This window comes from Vipera berus (genome assembly GCF_964194415.1).
Source record: "Vipera berus genome assembly, chromosome: 2".
In the NCBI taxonomy this organism is placed as follows: Eukaryota; Metazoa; Chordata; class Lepidosauria; order Squamata; family Viperidae; genus Vipera; species Vipera berus.
Genome location: NC_138203.1, coordinates 16744814 through 16770478, shown reverse-complemented (window position 1 = coordinate 16770478; position 25665 = coordinate 16744814). Strand labels below are relative to the sequence as shown.

The 25665-nt window shown below is 42.3% G+C and overlaps 1 protein-coding gene across 4 annotated transcripts in view; it reads right to left on the bottom strand.

Moving 5' to 3' along the window:
* Window positions 1-8783: 8783 nt before the first annotated feature.
* The window catches only part of ZNF532 (zinc finger protein 532), a gene marked incomplete at its 5' end in the record, with an annotated part of 50274 nt that continues 33392 nt past the window's right edge, over window positions 8784-25665 (bottom strand). For 2 of the 4 annotated variants that reach the window (XM_081316424.1, XM_081316425.1), the window contains 5 exons: window positions 8784-9653; window positions 11059-11206; window positions 11543-11655; window positions 18545-18823; window positions 19804-19966. In XM_081316424.1, coding sequence (XP_081172550.1) covers window positions 9159-9653; window positions 11059-11206; window positions 11543-11655; window positions 18545-18823; window positions 19804-19966 — 1198 coding nt within the window. In that variant the 3' untranslated portion in view covers window positions 8784-9158. The remainder of the gene's footprint in view (window positions 9654-11058; window positions 11207-11542; window positions 11656-18544; window positions 18824-19803; window positions 19967-25665) is intronic. The other 2 variants (XM_081316426.1, XM_081316427.1) reach the window with 2 other exon arrangements.

Here is a 25665-nt window from a genome sequence, read left to right as displayed (position 1 = left end):
TTAACAGGGATGTGAAAGCAGCACCCAAGTAGGGGTGCCCCGGGCGACGGTGGTATCACCGTTTAATTCTTTCAACCTGGTGCTTTGGTGCTCCTGACATTACAAGCTAAAATAGTAAGAACTGTAGTGTCCTTGGTATTAAAGACAATTCACTTTCCATATTTTTCTCAGAAATATGAAGGACTGTGCATTAAATGGTATAATTTGTATGGTAAAAGTTAAAATGACTGACATAAAGAACAAAAGTGAGCTTTTGACAAATAAACCTAAAGGACAGCTTTTTGGAATAAAGGTCATATACCAGATATTTAGACTGGATTTGGCATTTTAACCCACCTATTGGGTTCTTATTATTGACTGATAGCCTAAGATTACAAAGATGCTGATGGAACCTAACAATATAGTATTTAAAAAAGACCAAGAGCAAATAATCAAATACAGTTACTAATAACTATAACATCATAATTTCAGATGGCTACAAAAACAATGCAAACAAGGAGTAAGAAATTCTCAGTTCTAGATCTTTTCTTCATATCTGTGAATTGACATGATACAACTTTACTAATGTATGAAAAAAGCCATTAGGAGCCCACAGTAGTATTAAACTGCACTTCCAGCCCCAGCTAAGGACCATTTTGAGACAATTACGGTACATTGCAAGACTTGTTTCCTAAAATTGCCTATGTGCTGACACCAAATGCTTTGGCATTGGACCTTGCAAGCACAACAAGGCCATGCAATTACACAGAAAATGACAACTGATCAAAAAAATCCTGTAATAAAAAGGTAACTTTATTATTCATTCACACTGTACAAAAAAACCCATCATTACCGTATAGTGACAACCCATTTGTTATGTTGAAAAGTGCACATCAACAAAGATGAGGCTTTGAGAGGTAAAACAGGGTTTTTTTTCCTTAAAAAAGGCAGTGATAAGCTTTTATACATCACTGACAGAAGAGTAACAGGAGTCTGCATACTTTGCTGAAGATTTGAGAATCATGAAACTCTTCAGATCCGCTCAACCCTAGGTCAATACAAACGGAGGGAAGTTACAATGCGCATTTAATGGTTGTCAAAGAAATCAAGAGCGATTAAAGTCAAAAGCTGGAAGTTCTCTCTAACAAATATCCAGAATTGCCAACCTCAATCCCCAACCAACATGGAGACTCATAGGCTGGCGAAAATTCATCTCAGAGGAAGTCCTCTGCTCCTGCATGTTTAAAGTTGTCAAACAGTTCATCAATAAATAACAGTTTTTTTCATAATTCTTTAGGGGCAAAGCAAAAAGAGCCCCACATTTATTTACATATGAAATGTGTTTTTAATACAATAACTATGGACAAAATGGGTACTGTTCAAGAATGTCAACACCTTTCCTTCTCTTGATTTTTAAAAAGAGAACATTTACTATGCCAAACTCATGCAAGTAGCTTTCTCTCTTATCTATACATATTTACATACATTATATAAATTACATAGAATGTTTTTGCATTTTAAAAAAGTACAAAATTGGTACAGTGAGGGGGGAAAAAATATTTGATCGCCTGCTGATTTTATACATTTGCCCACTGACAAAGAAATGATCGGTCTATAATTTTAATGGTAGGTTTATTTTAACTGTAAGAGGCAGGATAACAACAACAAAAAATCCAGAAAAACACATTTCAAAAAAGTTAAAAATTGATTTGCATTTTAATGAGTGAAGTAGGTATCTGACCCCTTCGCAAAAAATGAGTTTAGTACTTGGTGGCAAAACCCTTGTTGGCAATCACAGAGGTCAGACGTTTCTTGTAGTCAGCCACCAGGTTTGCACACATCTCAGCAGGGATTTTGTCCCACTCCACTTTGCAGATCCTCTCCAAGTCATTAAGATTTTGAGACTGATGTTTGGCAATTGAACCTTCAGCTCCCTCCACAGATTTTCTATGGGATTAAGGTCTGGAGAGGACCTTAATGTGCTTCTTCTTGAGCCACTCCTTTGTTGCCTTGGCCATGTGTTTTGGGTCATTGCTATGCTGGAACACCCATCCACAACCCATTTCCAATGCCCTGGCTGAGGGAAGGAGGTTCTCACCCAAGATATTGATGGTACCTGGCCCCGTCCATCGTCCCTTTGATGCGGTGAAGTTGTCCTGTCCCCTTAGCAGAAAACACCCCCAAAGCATAATGTTTCCATCTCCATGTTTGATGGTGGGGATGGTGTTCTTGGGGTCATAGGCAGCATTCCTCCTCCTCCAAATACAGCAAGTTGAGTTGATGCCAAAGAGCATAATTTTGGCCTCATCTGACCACAACACTTTTACCCAGTTCGCCTCTGAATCATTCAGGTGTTTATCGGCAAACTTCAGACGGGCCTGTACATGTGCTTTCTTGAGCAAGGGGACCTTGAGGTGCTGCAGAATTTCAGTCCTTCAAGGTGTAGTGCGTTACCAATGGTGATTATGATCCCAGCTGCCTTAAGATCATTGACAAGATGCTCCTGTGTAGTTCTGGGCTGATTCCTCACCATTCTTATGATCATTGAAACTCCATGAGGTGAAATCTTGCATGGAGCCCCAGACCAAGGGAGATTGACAGTTATTTTGTGTTTCTTCCATTTACGAATAATTGCACCAACTGTTGTCACCTTCTCACCAAGCTGCTGGGCAATAGTCTTGTAGCCCATTCCAGCCTTTTATAGGTCTACAATCTTGTCCCTGACATCCTTGGACAGCTCTTTGGTTTTGGCCATGGTAGAGTTTGGAATTTAACTGATTGCTTCTGTGGACAGGTGTCTTTTATACAGGTAACAAGCTGAGATTAGGAGCAGTCCCTTTAAGAGAGTGCTCCTAATCTCAGCTCATTACCTGTATAAAAGACACCTGGGAGCCAGAAATCTTACTGATTGATAGGAGATAAAATACTTATTTCACTCATTAAAATGCAAATCAATTTATAACTTTTTTATAATGTGTTTTTCTGGATTTTTTGTTGTTCTGTCTATCACTGTTAAAATAAACCTATCATTAAAATTATAGACTGATCATTTCTTTGTCGGTGGGCAAATGTACAAAATCAACAGGGGATCAAATACTTTTTCCCCATTGTAAAGGGAATACAGATGTGGGAAAAGCAAAAAACCAAAACAAAACAAAACAAAATGAAGACCTTTTGTGGGTGGGTAAGGGACAACAAACAGTACCTTTTCTGTCCTTTCCGAAATTCTTCTCCAGCAATAATGGGTGCAACCTAAAATGTTGTTTCCTCCCCCCTCCCCTCCCCCCACAAAAATAAAGCACCAGAAGAGCGGGGAGATGGTTTGGAAGAATTTAAGAATCAAATGGTTCTAAATTAATACATTCCTGCCAGAAAAATATAGGTAAACAAGTACACAGTGTAGAAGTGATAATCTGCACCCTCAAAACCTTCACAATCTTTTTTAAAGTCTTCACAGTCTTTCAACAGCTTTGGTGTAAACAGTAATACTGACATGTACACACCCACAAGTGCCTTAAATACATTTTCCTTCATAGTTCAGAGACAACTTCCATGTGCTGAATGGGATTTCTCAAAGACTCTCCAGTACTGAAGTGATGATGGACAGCACCATCTCTCAGCAAAATCCTTTCTGGATATCTCATCTCTGAAAACATCCTGGCCAGACTCACAACCTGTTCTTATGTTTTGCATTTATCTGCATCCAGTTTTGGTCACTACGATATCAAAAAGATGTTGAGATTCTGTGAAGACTGCAGAGAAGAGCGACAAAGATGACTGGTGGGGCTGAAGGCTAAAACGTATGAAGAACAGTTACAGGAAGTGGGTATGTCTAGTGCAGGGGTAGGCAACCTTGGCTCTTTTATGACTTGTGGACTTCAATACCCAGATTTCCTGAACCAGCGATGCTGACTCAGGAATTCTGGCAGTTGAAGTCCACAAGTCATTAAAGGGCCAAGGTTGCCTACCCCTGGTCTAGTGAAAAGGAGAACTAGGGGTGACATGATAGCAATAGTCCAATATTTGCGGGGCTGTCACAAAGAAGAGGGGGGTCAACTATTTTCCAAAGCACCAGAAGGCAAGACAAGAAGCAATGGATGGAAACTGAACAAAGAGAAAAGCAAGCTAGAACTAAGGAGAAATTTCCCAAAAATAAGAACAAACTGCCTTCAGAAGTTGTGGGTGCTCCAACACTGGAGGCTTTTAAGAAGGAACTGGGCAACCATTTGTCTAAAATGGTACTATAGGATCTCCTGCTTGAGCAGGGGGTTGGACTAGAAGACCTCCATGATCTCTTCCAACTCTTGTTATTCTGTAATCTCTGGCTCAGTGGATCTGATTCAGAAGTGATTTCTTGTCCAATTTCTGATTTAGCCTAATTTCTAAAAAGCCTTACTGTGAAAAATGGAACTTCAGATCATTGCTTCAGCTACCTTCATCTTATACCTGTAGATTATTTGTAGACTCATAACCAACAGAATCACAAACATGCATCCAGAAGAGTGACTGAGAGCTAGTTTGATCTAGTGGTTAAGGCACCAGGCTCAGGAGATCTTGAGTTCTAGTCTCGCATTAGACATAAAAGCTGGGTGGGTGATTTTGGACCAGCCATTCTATCTTAGCTATGATGTGAGGTTTGAGTGACAAGCTGGTCAGTCAATTTCTGTCGCAACCAATGGATGAACTCTTGTTTGAAAACAAAAGCAGACTCTGCCCTTGCGGGAAAACATTAGGAAGAAAAAGAATCTATAAGAGTGACCTCAATTGGTCTAAACACTGTAGTCCACCACATACTGTACCATATTTAGGATCTGAATTCCTACATGGGAACTGTCTAAAATGCAGATTACACTTTTATGGAAGCTTTGGGGGAAGCTTTGCATCCCATGAGATCCGGAGCACAAATTGGTAAAGGAGCGGATATGCTGTAATGATGGAAGAACTGAGAAATCCCAGATTCAAATGTAACCTTGACTCTGAATTCCTGTGTCCTTAGACAAGATGCTGGCTCTGACTCAATGCTTCCCACCTCAGTGGGATAATAGAAATAATGACAATTATCTCTAACAGGAATGCAAGAAATGTCCAGATAATATACACGAAGCATTTGGAATAATCTAAAGCACTTTATAATTCCTAATATTACCTAGAATATTAATCTATATGATGTATATATAGTCTGTACATTGGAATGTCTTTTTTTAAAAGAATTTATATAATCTTTCCAAATTCAGAGGCCACTAGATGGCTAGAACTATTTATTTATCATTATTTGTATAACAGCTTTTACATTTCAAGTGCTTTATGGTTTTTATTTCTCTTTCTATGATGCAACATGAACCCTGCATCACACAATCCTATAACTAACATTTCTTTAATGTATATCCTGAAAAATTCATTATTCTAAAATAGCAATCATTTCATCCATCAGCTTGGCAATCACACGACTTTCAGGCTTTAGCAATTTCTTAAATTTGCTCATATATCATGGGACACTCAATTGAGAGACCCAAAGATCTTGGATCCCCTTCTTTGTAATTAGTGCCATGCTGAAAATTTCTTCTGCATTTTTCCCCACTGTTCTCATTAAGTTTGATGAAAAACAAACAAGAATTCTTGTAGTGATCCCGGTCAAAGCAGTTGGGTGAGCTTCAATCCATTTGCAATTATTTGTATAAGTGTTTCAAGCGGGTCTACGACAACTCACCACAGCCAACTCAACATGGCCAACTTGCCACAAGAAGAGTTACACTAATATAGAAAAAACAGTGGAATAGGCTCATGCCAAAGGAGGAACAAAATGAAATGTGAATGACAAAAATTAAAATATTTTTAAAATTAGTTTAAATGATTACATTGAATAGTTGAATTGTCCCGCGGCGAGTTGTCCATGGTGAGTTGACCCATTCCATCTCAGTCTGCCTTACTTCCCACATTTGCCATAATAAAAGCCAAGGGAAGACAGCTGGAGGACATTCCTCCAATGGGAGGTCAGAGACTAGAGAAGAAACTTCTGCTGCTTTAATGCAAGCTCAAAAACACCACCAAATGACATGATAAATCAGCCTAAGAACAAAGCAGAAATACTGCTGTGGGGGATAACACTTTCAGGAAACTGGAAGACATTTTCAGCCAGGGTTAGCTTTACCCAGAAAGTTAACCTCGATGGAAACAACTACACAGAATTACTCCAAATTCAAAGCATGGTGGCAATAACCCAAATGCCTCCAAGGGATCAGAAGCAAGGCAGGAGGTTCAAATACTCTGAATAGCCTGGAATTATCTATACACATTCGTAAGGCAGCAAAAGGCCCAATTCAAATCAAAACCAATAAGACACACACACAACCCCCCCCCCTCAAAGTACACCAAAGGTTCACAGAATTGCAGGGTTCAGAAACACTAGGAAATAGTCTAGCCCAGGGGTCCCCAACTCCAGGTCCGTGGACCGTCACTAGTCCACAGCATGCCAGAAACCGGTCCGCACAAATAAGTGAAGCCCCATCCGTGGGATGCAGGTGGCATACAAAAGCACACCCCCTCTAGTCTGCAGAAAAATCTCTATCCACCAGAACCGTTTCCTGGTGCCCAAAAGGTTGGGGGCTGCTGGTCTAGCCAACTATTTTTTAAGACATCATTGCTGATTGCCCCCCACACACACAAACACCTAACCCCCAAGACAATACTTTAAAGCAGGGCTTTCCTAATCTTTGAGGTGTACCTCCTTTGGGGAGATGCAGAGTCCAGGGCAGATGTGAAGAACCTTTTAGTTGTACCTTACTGCAGTAAATCCAATTTCCCCCAAATTTCATTGTATTGTTTTGTTTGTTTAATTTTGAGAGATGTGCACGCTCAGACATATACTAGAGGAGGTGCGATGGCAAAAGGTTTAGGAGCCCCTGCTTTAAAGAGATCCCTTCGCCTCTGACCGCATTAAAACAAAGCACTCGAACAGGGGTCCTCAAACTGGGCCACTTTAAGACTTGTGGACTTCAACTCGCAGAATTCCCCAGCCAGCATGGCTGGCTGGGAAATTCTGAGAGTTGAAATCCATAAGTCTTGAAGTGGCCCAGCTTGAGGAGCCCTGCACTAGAAGCACAAACATGAGTTCATGGCTGATCTTACAAGTCCCTTACAGCAGTAGTCCCAAACCTTTCCGGCTTTGTGGATGGGCAGCAGTGATGGGCGGGGGGAAGAGGGGATGATTCCACATAAGCGGCAGGCGAGTGTGCTCGTGTGCGAACCTCCATTTGCACAAACAGCAGGCGCACACATACCTGCCGCTTGTGCAGCCTGGTTCCGAATGGGCTGTGGTCTGGGGACCCCCTGCTTTACAGGATAAATTTGCCAAGAAGAACAGCTGAAGGCCACTGAAGGCCAATGTCAGCTAGCACCCTCTTGCAGGAGAGATTTTCCATCGTTACGGTGCCCAGTTATGAGTGCATCCTTGAATATGCAATTAAATCAAATCTTTATGAGATAGCCCATAAATCAGTGGTATTGCATACAGATGGTCCCCAATTCAAATCTCTACACAAGATCCAATATGGATCGATCACCGCCCCAGAGGTTTTAGTTTTCCAAGCTTTCAGACCAGTGCTGGAGCAGTACCTCAGAGAACTTCTCTCTACCAGAATTTATGCTTTGGGCTATTCCATGCATCATATTTATGTGGTGAATTCCTATTGGTTGATTGGGGTGTTGATGGCCAGCGATTGGCTGTTGTTTCCTTGTGTTCAAATCTCTACGATTTAATTCGTGTCTATAAATAAAAAAAAATGCTTGACATCCTCTAAAAACTGCTGTTCAAGAAGACTGACTTGACACGTGACTTTCTTTTACCCCTTAACTGTAACTTGATTGACTGTAGGTACCACACATTTAAAATGATTAAGCTTATTCTGCATCTTATATACTGTAACAGACAAAGACAAGCTTAAAATACTGAAAAAGCATCTTCAAGTGGCCTTTAAAAGGTCCTGCAACATTCAATGAGGCCCCTGAAAACGCAACAGAGGACTATGAAGACAGACAGTGATTAAAAGAACACATAGCAAAGTCCTCCAAGGCTTTTCTTCTCTGCCAGCACCACTGGGGAACCAACCCCAGGCCCTGCACTGCTTTGATTCAACTCCTTTTCATTCCAACGGAGCTCTTGCAAAGAAGATTAATGCTCAAGGACTGAATACTGTACTCAGAATTTTCTCTATAGAGAAATCCTTAAATTGAGTAGGTTTTCCACAAACACCTGAAATGTTTAAGCAAGAGGTCATATTAAATGATTCTTAGTTCTCCTAGTTATAAGAATTGGGCTATTCATTTGTGGGTCCAACTACAACTGCTCCTTGACTTGCAACAACAACAAAAAATCTATTTGCTTTTTAAAAACCCTTCTCTTCCAATATTGCTCAGACACACAATTCTTCTGACTTTTCATTCGGAAATGCGTGAGCTGATTTTCAGCACAACGTTGGCAATATCAAAACATTTCTGGTTGAATGGAATCCAAGGATATCTACCCCATGGCTGTCTTTTCCTGGCTTAGCATGACCTAGTTTTCTGGAGGGGGTAATGCTGGTGGGGAAGGAAGTATTTCATTGGGTTTTTTTCTTCCCAGGGAGTACGAGAACGGAACACGTGGGAATTTTTCCAAAGCTGCTCAGACAATCTCAGAAAAGGATCACTTCTGAAGCAGCTTAATAAATCTAAAGTATTGCTCCAACTTTTAAGAATTCTGCTTTGAAACAATCCGTTTGTTAGAAAAGACATAAGCAAGAAAGACAAACAAAACAGGGGGGGGGGAATCCCACTAAATACAAATACAAACATGTAACAAAGACTATGAAATTTCTTTGTTTAAATATATACAAATTCTTTGAGACTCAAATACTGCTTTTTTTTTAAACGCTGTCTTTCAAGGGAGTGAATGACGAATGACTACTTATAAATCTCTATAGCGATTATGAGGTGAGGAAGATAAATTGAAATATAGAATAGAGTAGAATCTATTGCAACAGCCTGGGAGAGAATTGTTAAAATTTACGGTATGGTAAATCTTTTATATCCCCCAAAGAAAAAGTCAACTCCATTCTGAAGTAGAAAGGTTGATTTCTTTTTTTTTCCCCTCTTTTTTTTTTTTGCTTTTGGAAGATGCTTATGGGATGAAAGAAAGTTGCAGGTCATTTTTCAGCTGAACTCATTCGTTTGGATTTAATAAAAGCCATCCCATGGGTCCTCATGTGGGTGTTTAAGGCAGCTTCTGTTTCAAAGGTCTTTGCGCACACTTTGCATTTCCTGTCAGAGGTGGATCGATCCACGGATTCCTCCTCGTGGCTCGGCTTGTTCTCCTGCTGACTGTCTTCTCCAGAGCCATTCTGTTTCGAAACAGGCTGAGGTTCCTTCAGCTTATGGACAATGAAGAGATGCCTAGACAAAGAGACATGGGACGTATAACAAAGACCGCATTCCCTGCACTGATAGGAGGAGCCATCAGATTTGTGCTGGGGAATATGTTCGTGGAACTGAAGCAGGTTCTCGGTTGTGAAGCCACAGACAGCGCATTTGTGAACTTTAAAAACATTGATTTTCAACTTCTTCAGCGGCTGGGTGATGGCCCCTCGAGGGGGCCTAAATTCCAACACGGGCTCCTCTAATTTACGCTTTGGACTGGGAACCTGAAGAAGTTGAGAACAACATTAAACAAGTCCATTAAAGAGACAAACTACAACACGGCTAGTCACTTTCATACAGAGTTCTTGTCAGTGAAATGAAGTTTGAGACAGAAGTCCAATTTGCGGTATAATGTATAGAATGAACTTTCATATATTATGAAGATGGTGACCACCCTAGGGCAGGGGTAGGCAACCTTGGCTCTTTTATGACTCGTGGACTTCAACTCCCAGAATTCCTGAGCCAGCCATGCTGAGGGGAAAGGGAGAGGTTTCCATGCTGAGCTATGTTGGCTCAGGAATTCTGGGAGTTGAAGTCCACGAGTCATAAAAGAGCCAAGGTTGCCTACCCCTGCCCCAGGGTGACTTTAAGAAGGAAGTCATAGTGGATTAAGAGGACAGGTATTTCATCAATTATTAGACACAATAATGTCTTTTTCTATCTTTACAAGGGTAATAAACAAATGGTACCAGACGAGCAGCAGGATGTGCCCCAATTACACATTTCTAAAATGGGGATGCACAACATTTTTCCCAGTCCATGAGTCTGCTATATCAGGACAAAAACAAATGGAAGGGGCCAGGGATAAAACAATATTTGATTTCATTTTAATTAGATACAGCTCATATGATGACTCCCCATGGACTTAAATCTTTTTGCTGGTTTCGAAGATGAAAATTCAGTGGCAACGCTTTGAAAGAATTCTTTGGCCTGTACCAAAAGCTTTGAGATCAGGGCATAGGTTTCAGGTTGTAGAGAGATGGAAACTACATGGACTTTGATGGATCCACACAACAACCTTTTTAAGATGCCTCAGATGCCTATACACCTGGAGAGTAGACCTGAGAGACATCTGTTTCCAGCAAAGCTAGTTCTCAAAGCACAGCTTGCCTCTGGCCTGTTTTCAGAAAAATGGAAACAGGCACAAAAGATGGCAAATGTTCCATTATGCAGATATTTACCAGCTATATCTAATATATACTGAACAGGAAACCCTTCCCACCTGCAGACTATATGATTTCAACATGCTCTGAATAATCTGAAAAAGCCATAAAGTCCCAAGGGCCAGTTCGGTGCTTGGTATATTGTGCTTGGAGGAGAACCATGGACCTTTTTAATCCATTGGCTCAGTTCCAAGGTCAGATCATAGATAATGAAGCAACAAATGAGACCAGAGTTAGGAATTGAGAGGGTTGCTTTTCTAGAGCTTTTGGTTATTCTTTACCTTCTATAAAAGTTTCCTCCCTTAGAGTTTATCTTTATGATCCATATACAAAAGGGATACACTGCTATGACCAATGTTTTGATTTTTGACTTCCTGTGAATGTTGCTCTAAAGGAGAAAAAAAGATATATGCTTCTACAGAACTATAACCCACAACGATGCACCATGAGAAACAGGATAGCTCACCTTCGTGTCTTCCTTGATTTCACTTTCTCCCATGTTAGTGGATTCTGCCATTTCTTTCACATCAGGTTCTTTAATGCCATGCATCAGCTGAATATGTTTTTCTAGCATTAATCGCTTGGTAAAAGTTCTTCTGGAATCCGGGCAGTGCCTGAAGAAAACGTAGAGCAGGCTATGAACAGATAGCATCAAATGTGTGTTGTGCCATCCAAATTATACCCAAAGATGAAATCAATACCTAACCAAGATGCATGAAAAGTGAACGTTCGCCTTCTCCATGACTTTGAGGTAAGCCTACAAGATAAAAGATCTGATGGACCCACTGGGGGTAGCATCATACGAATGACACCCACAATGATTATTCAAAGATTTTGCAAATCTGAAGATCTATGGGAAAACTTTTGACAGTTGCCTGGCCTGTTACTATGTGGTATTGCTGAATGTTTGTCAGCTTACATAAACAAAAACTTTCAAAAGCAGAACTTACGAGCAGGTGTAAACTTTCCTGATGCCTTTGTGCTTGATACGATTGTGACGGCAAAGACTGTGCGATGAACTGAACGATTTGTCACACTGACGACAAGGATGTTTCTTCATTTGCTTTAATGAAGGAAAATAAAACATTGAAGAAAGAGCAGATAGCTTTAAACGTCAACAGAGGGATTCAGATTGCAGCTTTAAGGAGAGCATTCTGAACAACAGGGACTCTTGGAAACAATTTAGCAATCCTAGGAGGACACAACTGCAAAGCAATCAATTGTGTGAAGATTTAAGTTCTTAACACAACACTTAACATAACACTTCTGAAATAGGATTGAAGTTAGTCCTGTCAGTGTCCAATTCCACCAGGTCCACTAGAGGGAGATGCACACAGATAATTTTTGAAAATGACGAGAATAACTTCTCCCTTATCTGTAATAACCTACGGATAGTCCTCGATTTATGCTAAGTGACCAGTTGAAATTACAACGGATCTCCCCAGGGCTACTTATTTATTTATTATTTATTTATTAATTGAATTTCTATACCGCCCTTCTCCCGAAGGACTCAGGGCGGTGTACAGGGCAGTAAAAGCTTTACATACTTAAGAACCAAAGTCAAACTTCTGATAGCCATTTGGACACTCAACAACTGACTCACTTTTAAAGCTGTTTGTAGTGCCCTGCAAGTCACATGCCACAATTTAGGACGATTTTGATAAAAACCAGTATTTACTTCTGGTTTCTGGCCAAAACTGTCCTTTGCAGACAATGGATTCACTTAACAACTGCAGCATTTGTTTAATGACAGGGGTGACCCACTGCCCAATTCCAACTGCTTTCCCAGGCCCACAGAAGTCAGGGAGAAGTGACATTAATATAGACCAGATGTCAAAAAGCAGAGGCATGAACACATAAACACAAACCCCAGTTGTTAAATGTAAGTCAACACAGGGATCCACCCAGCCATCTTTTTTTTCCATTTTTTGTAGTCAGATCTTCTGCCAGAGTGTTTTGCCCCAGATTCCTATAATCAATTCTCTTAGGTTTATAGGCAGAGAGCTTTAAATTCAACACACGTGATGCTTATGCAACACTTTCTCTGTAACTCCCTGACACAGATGCATCCTTTTCCAGGTTGCACCTCTGAAACTCTAGAGGTGAGAAAGGAAACTTGAGAACCAGAAAACGTGCAGACTTCTGCTATATGGCCTATTTCAATACTTCTTTATTCTACAGTCTTCCTGTAGAGTCAGTTTCCGGATCTGTGTGGCCAAAACAGTTATGTGAGACCTCTGTCAAGTTCTAGCATACAGCAGGTGATCAATTAAGTTATGGAAAGTCTGGAAGTAAGTGATTTAGTGTTGAGCCTTGATTGGGGACCCAGACAGTCGTGCAATCCTGTGAAAACGTGTATAATTTAAGTGGGTGCTGAAAGATACTATCTGGGTATGCATGGAGAGTTTGAAGTGTCTTTCTACAATCAAATCTGAAAATCTACACAACCTTCCTTCCCCAGGGTAAATATAAATGAGCCCAAGGCAAATAACGGTTGAGGGTTTACCTAATTAACTAAGAGGACTGGAGACTGACCTGTTGAAGAACATCTATGGTTTGCCCAGCTTCAAGAGTTTCCAGGGGCATCTAAAGGACTGCTGTTACAACCGCACGGTACCACCTTCACTAACCTGGTACTACCAGAAATAGAGGATATTTAATTTTTCCCCCCAATCCAGATATCTGGAGTGTGCCTTGACGAGTTCCCCTCCTGAACTGGGATGAGAACTCTGAGGTCATTTGATCTACCTTTGAGTCCACCCAGCCCACCCACCATCTCTCTCCCCAGCTCAGGGTCGAGATAGGATTCTAATTCATGAAAATACCTCTATTTTTTTTATAAAAAACATGTGATTGGTAAGAGAAAGCTTTTCCCATGAGTATAGAGCAGGGGTAGGCAACCTCGGCTCTTTAGGACTCATGGATTTCAACTCCCAGAATTCCTGAGTCAGCATAGCTGACTCAGGAATTCTGGGAGTTGAAGTCCATGAGTCATAAAAGAGCTGAGGTTGCCTACCCCTGGTATAGAGGGTTACTTCCCTCCCTCTCTGCAGAAAAAGGACTGCATTTGTCTAAGAAGAAAGAGGCGGAGAAGAAAGACATCTGAAGAAAAGCAAGACTGGATGTTGGGTTCAGTTCAGGAGGAGGGGCCTTCACTCCTTAAAATTTTGCTCACTGAGATACCCTGGCCGTACAGGGACAGCTCAACCCATGGGCAGATTTACATTCTGAGCCCTGTTTCAGATCACACCACTACCCCCGTCTGTCCTAGGGATTCATCCTCCTTTGATGGAGGCCATTCCTTTGATTCACATCAGGCATCTTCCAGGCCTTGAAGCAACCTGAAAGCAGCAACACCCATCTCTTTCAACAAAGCACTCGCAAGCAGAGCACCCACCATGCAACTGAAGGTTGGAAACCACCATCCTGACACACCATATCTTCTACAGCCAGAGTGGTGCAGTAGTTAAGGTGCTGGAGTATAATGTGGGGACAGAGATCCGGATTCCAACTACCCTCAATCACAGAAATTCAGCTGGAGGACTTAGAAGCGGTTGCCTTTGCCTGCTCAACCTACCTCTAGGACTGTTTTTGTGAGAAATATGTTGCCTGAGCTTCTGGAAGAAGAGAGTTTCGCTTGCTAGCAAAATCAACAAAAGCATGCATCTTCAGCCATCTGCCCGCAGATGTGCAACCCTTTTCGCTAATAGCTTTGGAAAGAAACCTAATCTACATTTTATTATGCCAGCTTACTTCAACCAATTATTCTGGGGAGTAGCTGGAGAGCAATTCTGGTAAGACCCTGCCCTGATCAGCAAAGGTGCCCTGGCTGAGGATGATGAGAGCAGCAGTCCAACATACCTGGAGTTTGAGGAAGGTTGCATTGCAGCATCTCCCACCCAGCCAGTCAGATCTGTAGGAAGCTGCTTCTGTTACTACTAACATCTTGGAGCCAATTTCATTTTCACAAGATTTCCCACGGGTCGTTTTCTGCTTTCTTCCTCCCATACCTCCTCAACCCTCTCAGACAGCAAAACTGGCATTATTTTTATTAGGTTTACTCCTGCCTAGGGGTTATGCACTGAGTATCATCACAAAAATTTATGAATCAGCTCCCTTACACCCCGCTTGCTCAGGAAAGGCGAACATAATTTGCTGCTCCTATTCAGCATTTGAATATACATCTTCCAAATGTATATGCTGTATACCTGGCTTTTCTACCATTTCCCAGGACTCAGCAAATGTTCCTTAATTCTTGCACATGATTAGCTTCGACAACGGAGTTGTGCAATTGGATTTCCACAGATGTAAAGGAACGTGCCTTTTAATTCTTTCTATTGTCAGCTGGAAAGTGCAGTCTGGGTTCAAAACCAGAACACCATGCAACAGAGTGATCTCCCGTTCCTTGCCCCAACTCCTGCCTATCTAGCCTTTGGCGTATAGCCATGCTAGCCTCATGACCACGGAAAATGTCTTCAGACAATGCTGGCTCCCTCAGCCAAAAACCAGAGATGAGCACTGCATCCTAGAGTCGAACACAACTGGACAGGGAAACCTTTAACTTTTATTGTATCCTAGAGGCTCCCACTTCCAACAGTCTAATGGACAGACAACTGAGAAAATGTTATGCATGCAAAAGGATGTATTTTTAATCTTACAGATGTGTGACACCTCTTTGTTTACCAAGCATGAAGATCCATAGGGGCCAGTACAGTTAGTCCTTACTTAGTGACCACTTGCTCAGCAACCATTCGAAGTTACAACAATGCTGAACATGAAGATTTATGACAGTCTTCGAAATTGTGGCCATTGTAATGACTCCATGTTAATATGATTGTTATTCAGGTGCTTGGCAACTGGCGCATAGTTCTGATGGTTGCAGGATCCTACAACCATGATTTGTGGCCGTCATTCCTAGCTCCCAACAAGCAAAATCAATGGGGAAGCCAGAAGGAAATCACAAGTTGTGGTCATGTGACATCAACCACCAGGCGTGACTCACTTAATGATTGCAACTGGAACTGTCGTCACAAGTCAAGGCGGTCACATGATTTTTCATGTTACGACTGCGCTGTTTAGCAGCAGAGTTCCAGTCCCAATTATGGTCATTAACTGAAAACTATCTGTATTGTGATGTAAACCTTGGCCTTTCATACGTGCATTGTGCTGTAGCATGCAGATACACAAGAACTTGGGTTGTGATGCTTATAAAACCCTAAACTTGGATCATGCCTCAGGGGCAGACTATTATGTTAGAATTGATCCACGGAATGAAGCTGTTATATGAGGCTGTTTTACTGAGCAAAGGGAACAGACCTGCATTCTCAGTGACTAATATGTGATGTCAACAAAGACAGCAGGTTTAATTCATTAATAGAAGAGTAGCTAGTTTTAATCACTGAGTGCCCTATGGCTGTTGTTTTAACCACAACCCTTCTCTTTCTTTGTCATTTTTAATATTTTAAATAATTTATAAAGTACTTACAGTCATGTAGCACGTACATTTTAATAACGCAAAAAATACAAGCCTATTCTCACAGATCCAGATGGCCCTAACTTTTCTGTAAGGCTGTGAAGACCCTGTTTTCCTTCAGGTGTTTGGGCCAGGATATTACTGAAGCCAATATGTGCATTTGGTTTTGTGAATTCTTGAGATGCCATGATTATTGCATTAATGATAATTACCAATTGTATCATGTTTTGTTTATGTTGGATCCATTCATCCATATGTGTGCGTGTTTGTGTGTGTGTGCGTGTGCATGTATGTATGTTTTTGTGCTGTTTGCCAGCCGCCCAAAGTTATTTCTTTGAGGTGGGAATAAAAAAAATTTATATAATGATTTTTTTTCTAATGTTTTTCCCATAAATGCAGGGTCCCAAAGTCATGCAGCCAGCTTTCATGCCTAAGGCAAGACTAGAGCAGCTTCCTGGTTTCTAGCCTGGTGTCTTAGCCACTAGACCAGTGACGACAAACCTTTTAGAGACCGAGTGCCCAAACTGCAACCCAAAACCCACTTATGTACCGTTGGGTGCCGGGTGGGCGTGGCCCATTTGGGTGGGTGTGGCCCACTGGGTGGGCGTGGCTGCGGTGGTAACGGCAGACTGGGTGGGACTAAAAAATTCAATCAATCAATTCCAACTTTGCGAGATTTTTTTCCCCGCAAGAAGTTAAAATTGACTGATTGAACCTTTTTTTTTTTTGCACATGGTGGCGGAGGGCTAAAGCGAAAAGATTTTATAAAACCCATCTGAAGGCCTAGGACTGGGGCGACAGTGTGCGTGCCCACAGAGAGGGCTCTGAGTGCCACCTGTGGCACCCGTGCCATAGGTCTGCCACCATGGCGCTAGACCAAAAGGGCTTTCTACAACAAATATTCATTCATTCATTCATTCATTTTGTATTTCTTAACCTCCCATCTGCCTCATATAATATAAATAAATAAATGCATCCCTACAAAACCCCACTTATCATGTTGGAGAGATATTCTGTAATTTAATACAATTTAATATAATTCAACGTAATAGAACTTGTAATCCTAGATTCTTAAACATGGCGAAAGGGTAGTTAACTGCAGACTTATTTCTGAAGCTAATTTATTACTTGTGTGTGTACACTAATAAGGAATGCAGGAGAAAAATGCACAGGCAAACTTTTTTTTTTAACAAACATAATTAATTTCATTTACTGAATGGTAGATTTTCACAGTTTCTTCAATACTGCCAAAAGAGTCATCTTCTGAGGCTTTGGCAACACACAGGTATAATCGACACATCTCACAGATGATTCAATTCAGCAACAGACAGCTACTAAGAATGAAATATAATTCACTAACACTAATTCAGCACCAACTTAAAAAGCAGCTCGACTCTAATGTTTAAACTGGTTGTGCTCATGGTACATGAACATCCCCTAGCCACCCACTCACCAGTCAACAAATTCACTGTCTTGTGTGATGCATCAAACAACACAAGATGTCTTGACCTATCGTGCAGCAGCCTTTTTTTTAGTTCTTTAATTCTTACAATGGCTTCAAAGGAAGTTGTACTTGTCTTTTCACTTCCTGTCTTTTCATGTTTTTCACCCCCAAACAGAAGAAATTTTAAAAGCCAGTGATAGGATTGTGGTCAGCACTGCCCAGACAGATTCAGGAGGGTTGTTTCCCCCCCCTGCTCCTATCTGGCTAAAGGGAGAGAAACTATTTGGGAGTTGCCCAAATAATTCATTTTTGCTGGTCTCTTGTAAACTCAGGAATAAAGAGCCAAATAATATTCAGATAAGTCGCTTCCTTCATATGGAGAGATTTAGTTGATTGGAAGGAATTTGTTTAGTCCAAACGAGGTCAGAGATAAACAGTTCATCTGTGCAGACAGGAGATTTTTCGTGACACATGTATCCTGCCTCAAGGATCTCAAGACTCCGTTAAGCATGTCATGAAATACAGGTAGTCCTCAATTTACATTAACGATCGAGCCTAAGATGTCTGTTGCTAAGGGAGACTAAGTGAGTTTGTCCCATTTTACAACCTTTTTTTTGCCACAGTGGTTAAGTAAATCATTGTAATTAAGTTGGTAATGCGGTTGTTAAGTGAATCTGGCTTCCCCTTTGACTTGGCTTGTCAGAACGTCACAAAAAGGTGATCACATAACCCCGGCACTCTGCAGCCATCATAAACACATGACAGTTGCCAAGTTGATCACTTAACCATGGGGATGCTGCAACGGGTCGTAAGTGTGAAAAATTGTCATAAGCCATTTTTTTTCAGTGCTGTTGTAACTTTGACCTGTCACTAAATGATCTGTTGTAAATGGAGGACTACCTATAGAGCCCACATATAGAAGGATGCTAGAGCAACAACTTACTAGCACTGCTGATGTTACCTAGTTTGGGTAATGAAACGTCTGCAAGAAAACAAGCAAGATTGGAGAGCACCAAGGATCCCTCAACAACTTACTTTTCCATGCTCTTTTCTCATGTGGGATATGTAAACATCTCTCTGAGTAAACAGCCGATCACATTCCCAGCATGTCCAGCCAGGATTAGACACTTTTTTGGGTTCTGCCTTCTTCACAGAAGTGGGGGAATTCTTCTCTGCTTTTTCTGTCCCATTGATGGATTTTGAGTCCTCTTTATTGTGACTGACTGAATTCTGGATGGTAGGCTTTGTACTCAATGGCAAATTGATACCGAGATTCGGTGGTCCTTCAACACTTTTCAGTGTCCCATGCATAGACTGTGGAAGGAGGAAAGGAAGGCAATTAGATTATATCTCCTATTTAAAAGGAATGGAATATTCAAGATTCAAGTGAGTTTCTTTTTTTATTCTGGGCTCGTGTGCAAATAGTTCGGCATTTTATCAATCTCATGTGACAATCAATCAGAGATAATTTAAGGTCATGATTTTGATGACCTATACCATGATATTAGAAGACCTTATGCAATGACAATCAATCACATGAGACTTTGTGTGAATAAGCTGAAATCTTACACAAGGTTTGGTCCCATTGCATAAGGTCTTCTAATATCATAGTATAGGACAGGGGTAGGCAACCTTGGCTCTTTTATGACTCGTGGACTTCAACTCCCAGAATTCCTGACTGGCTGGCTCAGGAATTCTGGGAGTTGAAGTCCACGAATCATAAAAGAGCCAAGGTTGCCTACCCCTGGTATAGGATCATCAAAATCGTGACACTAAATTATCTCTGAGATGTCACACCATTTGAAATTTTGAAGTTGAAGGCATTTCAGAGCTTGAAAAAAAACCTACAAATTTCAGTCCTGTTCTGGAACAGTGAATTAGTAGTTGATATGGTAAAATGCAAGTAGAAAAATAGGGACCACTACGGTGGGAAGGTAACAGCGTTCCGTGCGCCTTTGGTGTCTAGTCATGCCGGCCACATGACCACGGAGATGTCCTCAGACAAGTGCTGGCTCTTCGGTTTTGAAACGGAGATAACCACCAGCCCCTAGAGTTGGAAATGACTAGCACGCATGTGCGGGGGAACCTTTACCTTTACCTTTATGGTAATGGAGAGGGACGCTCATCTTTTTTATCTGAATGCACTGATAAATTCAGGAGTTTGCTCACCTTATAAGCCCAGAGTATCTCCCACCTTCTGACGTCTACCCTTGATAACTTCTCTATTATTAATTATCAACCCTTATTGTTTTATGCAATAGTGTTGCTTCCAAGTAAAAGTGGATGACTTGTACCTTAATATGATCCATCATGAGTTGTTTCTGTGCATACAACAGCGAGCAGTCTGGACACTTGAAGACAGATACTTTCTGGTTTTCAATGTGCTGGTCAAAGTGACGATACAGCAATGGCTGCAGGGTAAACACTGTGTCGCACATGGAACATTTGTATATTATTCTAAAAACCAAAGAGAGTTGAAGAAGTAACGACTGCCCACTGCAGTCCTTTAGTTCGTAGAATGACTAAACAAAAGTGTTACTTGCAACAACAACAACCAAGCCACATTCAACACTGTATAGTCTTTGCCCCCAAATCGATATATTACAATTTATTCTGATGCATTTTTTCCAAGTAAGAAATACTTACAGAATATTTGGACGTGACTGAAATGATCTCACTTGTGCTTGTTATATTAGGATTCATACTGACAGAAATTCACTTTGCCTCCAGATTTGGAGAACTATATGGAGGAAGAATGGAACCCTGCCTTTTAGTCCTGCCTCAGTTTGGACCCTAACCGTTGCACCTTAGCAATAGCATTTGAGGCTTATATACCGCACCATAGCTCTTTACAGCAGAGGTCCCCAACCTTTTGGGCACCAGGGACCGGTTCCGTGGAGAGAGCTTTTTCCGCGAACCGGAGGGGGAGTGGTTTTGTGTCCTGCCTGCATCCCGCAGATGGGGCTTTGGTTGTTTATGCAGCCCGGTTTCTGGCATGCTGCGGCCTGGTACTGGTCCATGGACTGGGGGTTGGGGACCCCTGATTTACAGCACTCTCTGGGTGGTTCACAATGTAGAGGCATTACTTGCATATTGCCCCCAACAACCTGGGTCCTCATTTTACTGATCTAGGAAGGATGGAAGGCTGAGTCAATGTTGAACCTATCCAGACTATCTGCCATAATGCACTTTAACCATATTAGTTCCATAGCTGCACAGCTGTGCTCAAACAGACATTCCTAACAGGTCTTTCAACTACTAATATATAAAGGTCAGGAACATATCCGGAAGAGCACAGTGATATTGGACAAGAGGCTAACGAGTATGATCCATTCCCTGCGTTATAAATTCATTCTAAGGAAGTTTCCATGACATTCAAAGAGTCTCAGTGTGAATTGCCATAGGCAACAAAACACAAATCATTTTGCTGTTAATCAGGAGGTGTCGCCAGTCATTTACCATTAAGGTACACACTGATATTTTGCCCGAAACAACATTTGAAGCAGCCACTGTTCCTCAGGCAAAACATTTGTGCAAGGTCAAGAGCTATCAAAAGTATTGTGATGGTACCAGCAAACATGTTTAGGTTTCTTGTCTAATCCCTAAGTTTATTTTTTTAAAATGAAAAAGCATTCTAAATGACTAGAAGTTAACTATTTAAAGCAGTCTGGCCTCTCTGATAAAATAATGCAAACTTCCTGTTAAAGTTAACAAATATATATATATATATTTACTGCAACATAAATTTTCATAAACATGGGTGACCAATGTCTGAGAAACTCGGTGCTCCAATTCAGTCTCTCAAACTCCTAAAGAGCTGCAGAAAGCATCTGGTGATGCTGTGACCAGAAGGAAGGGACATGGCCAAATGAAAAAAAATTGAAAACTTGAATCAGATCTTCCTTATGGTATCTTCCAATTCTAGAAGTGTGCATTCTATAATATCTCAGGATCACAACAAGTGATAATCACATTTTACCAATAGGTCCAATATTGTTCTTTATTTTCAAAAGTCTAAAACAAAGGTCCAAGTAACAAACCAGAATAGCAGAGGCTGTTCATGAAAAACAATAACCAGGCACTGCTTAAGGTAGCAACATCATAAAATTCATCCTATATAGGCTTGGTTATGGGAGGAGGTATAGAGATAACAGTCAAGGAATCTATAAAAGAGTTTTAACAAAAAATACAGCTTTGCACAGATAATGTGCAGAAAATGCAGAGTGAATTTCAAAGCTATGAGTGCAACAGAAATCAAAATGAAGGAGGGGATATCATCCAAATCATTCTTACTAACCCTCTTCCCTCATTAAGTCTTTTTATTTAATTTTATTTTTATTTTAATTCCATTTATATCCCGCCCTTCTCCGAAGACTCAGGGCGGCTTTACAAACTTAGCAAACTTGGCTATGTTTGCATCACAAACTAGCCAACCACACTGTAGTGCAATATCAGGAATACAGGCAGTCCTCTACTTACAATCATTTGTTTAGTGACCATTTGAAGTTACAATGGCACTGAAAAAAGCAACTTATGACCGTTTTTCACACTTATGACCACTGCAGCATCCCCATGATCAAAATTCAGATGCTTGACAACTGACTCATATTTATGACGATGGCAGTTTCGCAAGATCACATGGTCACCTTTTCTGACCTTCTGACAAGGAAAGTCAATGGGGAAGCCAGATTCAGTTAACAGCTGTGTTACTAATTTAACAACTGCAGTGCTTCACCCAGCAACGGTGGCAAGAAAAGTCGTAAAATGGGGCAAAATTCATTCAACAGCTGTCTTGCATAGCAATGGAAATATGGGGCTCAGTTGTGGTCATAATTCAAGGACTACCTGTAAGTCAAAGCAGAGTAATAAATGGATTACCATCATGCAGACACTGAAAACAGGTCATTGAACAAACATTTCAGTTAACCGTAGGTGTTTCCCATTCACCTATTAGGCTCAGAATTTCTGTTGCTAAGCAAGGCAATTGTTGAGTTGAACCCAATTTTGCTACCTTTTTTGCCACAGTTTTTAAGCAGATCATTGAGGCTGTTAAATGAATCATGTGGTCATTAAGCAACTCGAGCTTCCCTCACTGACTGTCGGAGGCCGGCTTGGAAGGTCACAAATGGCGATCCTATTATCCTGGGGCACTGTAACTTTCATAAATGCATGCCGGCTGCCAAGCTTCTAACTTTTGATCACATGACCATAATCGGGATGCTGCAAGGGACACAAGTGCAAGGATCGGTTGTAAGTCATGTTTTCAGTGCCACTGTAACTCTGAACAGTTCTTAGAACCATGACTGTAAAAGAAGGGCTGCCTATATTTGGAAATCCCTCAACAACTTTACTTTTACTTTTACTTTTATTAAATTTGTATACCGCCCTTCTCCCGAAGGACTCAGGGCGGTTAACAGGGCATATATAAATAACAATACAAAAATTAAAAAGAAATTAAACAAATGCCCAATTAAAAATTACAATAGCAATAAAAGCAATAAAAGACCCATTAAAAACCCTAACGTTCCCCCATCAGGCCAGACCAGCTAGTTCAAATAAGTGGGTCTTCAGACCGCGCCGGAAGGAGCGAAGGTCCGATGCCATCCGGAGCTCAACCGGCAGTTGGTTCCATAAAGCCGGGGCGCCCACAGAGAAGGCCCTCCCCCTGGGGGCCGCCAGTCGACATTCCCTGACCGGAGGCACCCTGAGGAGGCCCTCTCTGTGGGCACGCACAGGGCGGAGGGGAGTTGACGCCGGCAGCAGGTGGTCCTCGAGGTACCCCGGACCCATGCCATGTAAGGACTTGAAGATCATAACCAAAACCTTGAACCTCACCCGGAAGACAACTGGTAACCAATGTAGCTCGCGGAGCAAAGGTGTAACATGGGAGTACCGGGAAACTCCCAAGACAACTCTCGCGGCCGCATTCTGTACCAGTTGGAGCCTCCGAGTGGTCTTCAAGGGAAGCCCCATGTAAAGAGCATTGCAGTAGTCCAGGCGAGAGGTCACGAGCACATGAGTGACCGTACACAGGGCATCCTGGTCCAGATAGGGCTGCAACTGGCGCACCAGGCGAACCTGGGCGAAAGCCCCCCTAGTCACGGTCACTATATGGTCTTCCAGAGTAAGCCGTGAATCTAGGAGGACTCCCAAGTTGCGAGCCCTATCCACGGAGGGTAAGGACTCACCCCCCATAAGAAGAGATGGAATATTTTGAATGTCCCGGGATGCCGGAATGCACAGCCACTCAGTCTTGTCAGGGTTGAGCTGAAGTCTGTTCCTCCCCATCCAGGCCCGAACCGCCTCCAGGCAACGGGACATCACATCGAGGGCATCACTGGGGTGGTGTGGGGTCGAAATAAAAAGTTGGGTATCATTGGCATACTGATGATACCCAACTCCAAAACCACGAATGATCTCACCCAGCGGTTTCATGTAGATGTTGAACAGGAGAGGCGAGAGGACCGACCCCTGAGGAACTCCACAAGTGAGAGTCCTAGGGGTCGACCTCTGCCCCCCTGCCAACACCGACTGCGAGCGTCCCAGGAGATAGGAGGAGAACCACTGAAGAACTGTGCCTCCCACTCCCAATCCCCTGAGGCGCCGCAGCAGGATACCATGGTCGATGGTATCGAAAGCCGCCGAGAGGTCTAATAGGACAAGGACAGAGGAATGTCCTCTGTCCCGGACCCTCCAGAGATCATTCACCAGAGCGACCAATGCCGTCTCCGTGCTGTACCCGGGCCTGAAACCCGATTGGAACGGGTCTAGATAATCCGCTTCATCCAGGACCAGGGGAAGCTGGTGCGCCACCACACTCTCAACAACCTTTGCAAGAAAGCGAAGACGAAAGTTGTTCAAAACAGCTGGGTCCAGAGCAGGCTTCTTGAGGAGAGGTCTCACTACCGCCTCCTTCAAGACGGCGGGGAAATTACCCTCACTCAAGGAAGCAGATATAACTGCCTGGAACCAGCCTCGTGTCCTCTCCCGAGCTGCATAAACCAGCCAAGAAGGGCATGGGTCCAATAAACAAGTGGTGGAGCTCAGCCTCCCCATAATCCTGTCCACTTCCTCAGGGGTTACAGAATCAAACTCCTCCCAGATAACATCGACAAGACCGCCCGTGTCCTGATCGTCAGACTCTGCCCAGTTGGAGTCCAGACCGGTCCGAATCCGAGCAATTTTATCCAGCAGATGTTGACCAAACTCCTCGGCACGACCCTGCAAGGGTTCCTCCCTCACCTCCTGATTAAGGAGGGAGCGGGTCACCCTAAACAGGGCGGCCGGGCGATTATCTGCGGACGCGATGAGGGCAGAGAAGTAATTACACCTCGCCGTCCTCATCGCTGCGAGATAAGACCTAATAAAGGTTCTTAGTCGCAATCGGTCGGATTCGGATCGGCTGGACCTCCAACAGCTCTCTAGGCCCCGTTTCCGACGCTTCATCTCCCGGAGCTCCGTGGAGAACCATGGAGCTCGTGGGGATCTGCACAAGGGTACAACTCGGTCAAGTGCCCCAGTGGCCGCCCTTTCCCAGGCTTCCACTAGGGCATCCGCCGAGTTGTGAGCGACGGAGGCAGGTGGGGACCCCAGCGCTGCCTGGAACCTATCAGGATCCATTAAGCGTCTGGGGCGGTACCATCTAATTGGCTCCGTACCCCCACGTCTAACTGAAGCAACTGATTCCAGATATTCAAAATGTTGCCATCATTTTAAAGTTGCTTTGTCCTCCAGTTGTATACCATAAAGGCCATCATTTCTTTTGCTCACAGAAATATGGGCTTCCTTTGTCACACTCAGTATCAGGGTCTTTGGGGTCCATTATTACAAGTTTTAAATTTCTTTCTTAGCATTTAACTCACTTCCTTTGAACAGGAACTGATGTCTAGGATTTCAGGGGCATCCGTGAAACAACAGTGGTAGTAAAAATAACCAAGAGGATAGCTCCCACTGTGTGATTGAAGACATCCCTATTTTTTATGTGTATAAAAATGGCTGGCTGGAGAATTCTGGGCAACTCCCAGAATTCTTAAAGTTGCCAAGTTTGGGCACCCTTGCTCTAAAGAATGTCATTTATTTTTATTGGGTATTGTTGTAGATTGTGATGTTAAAGAAACTAATTTGATGTTGAATATGATAACAGCAGCACGGTTACT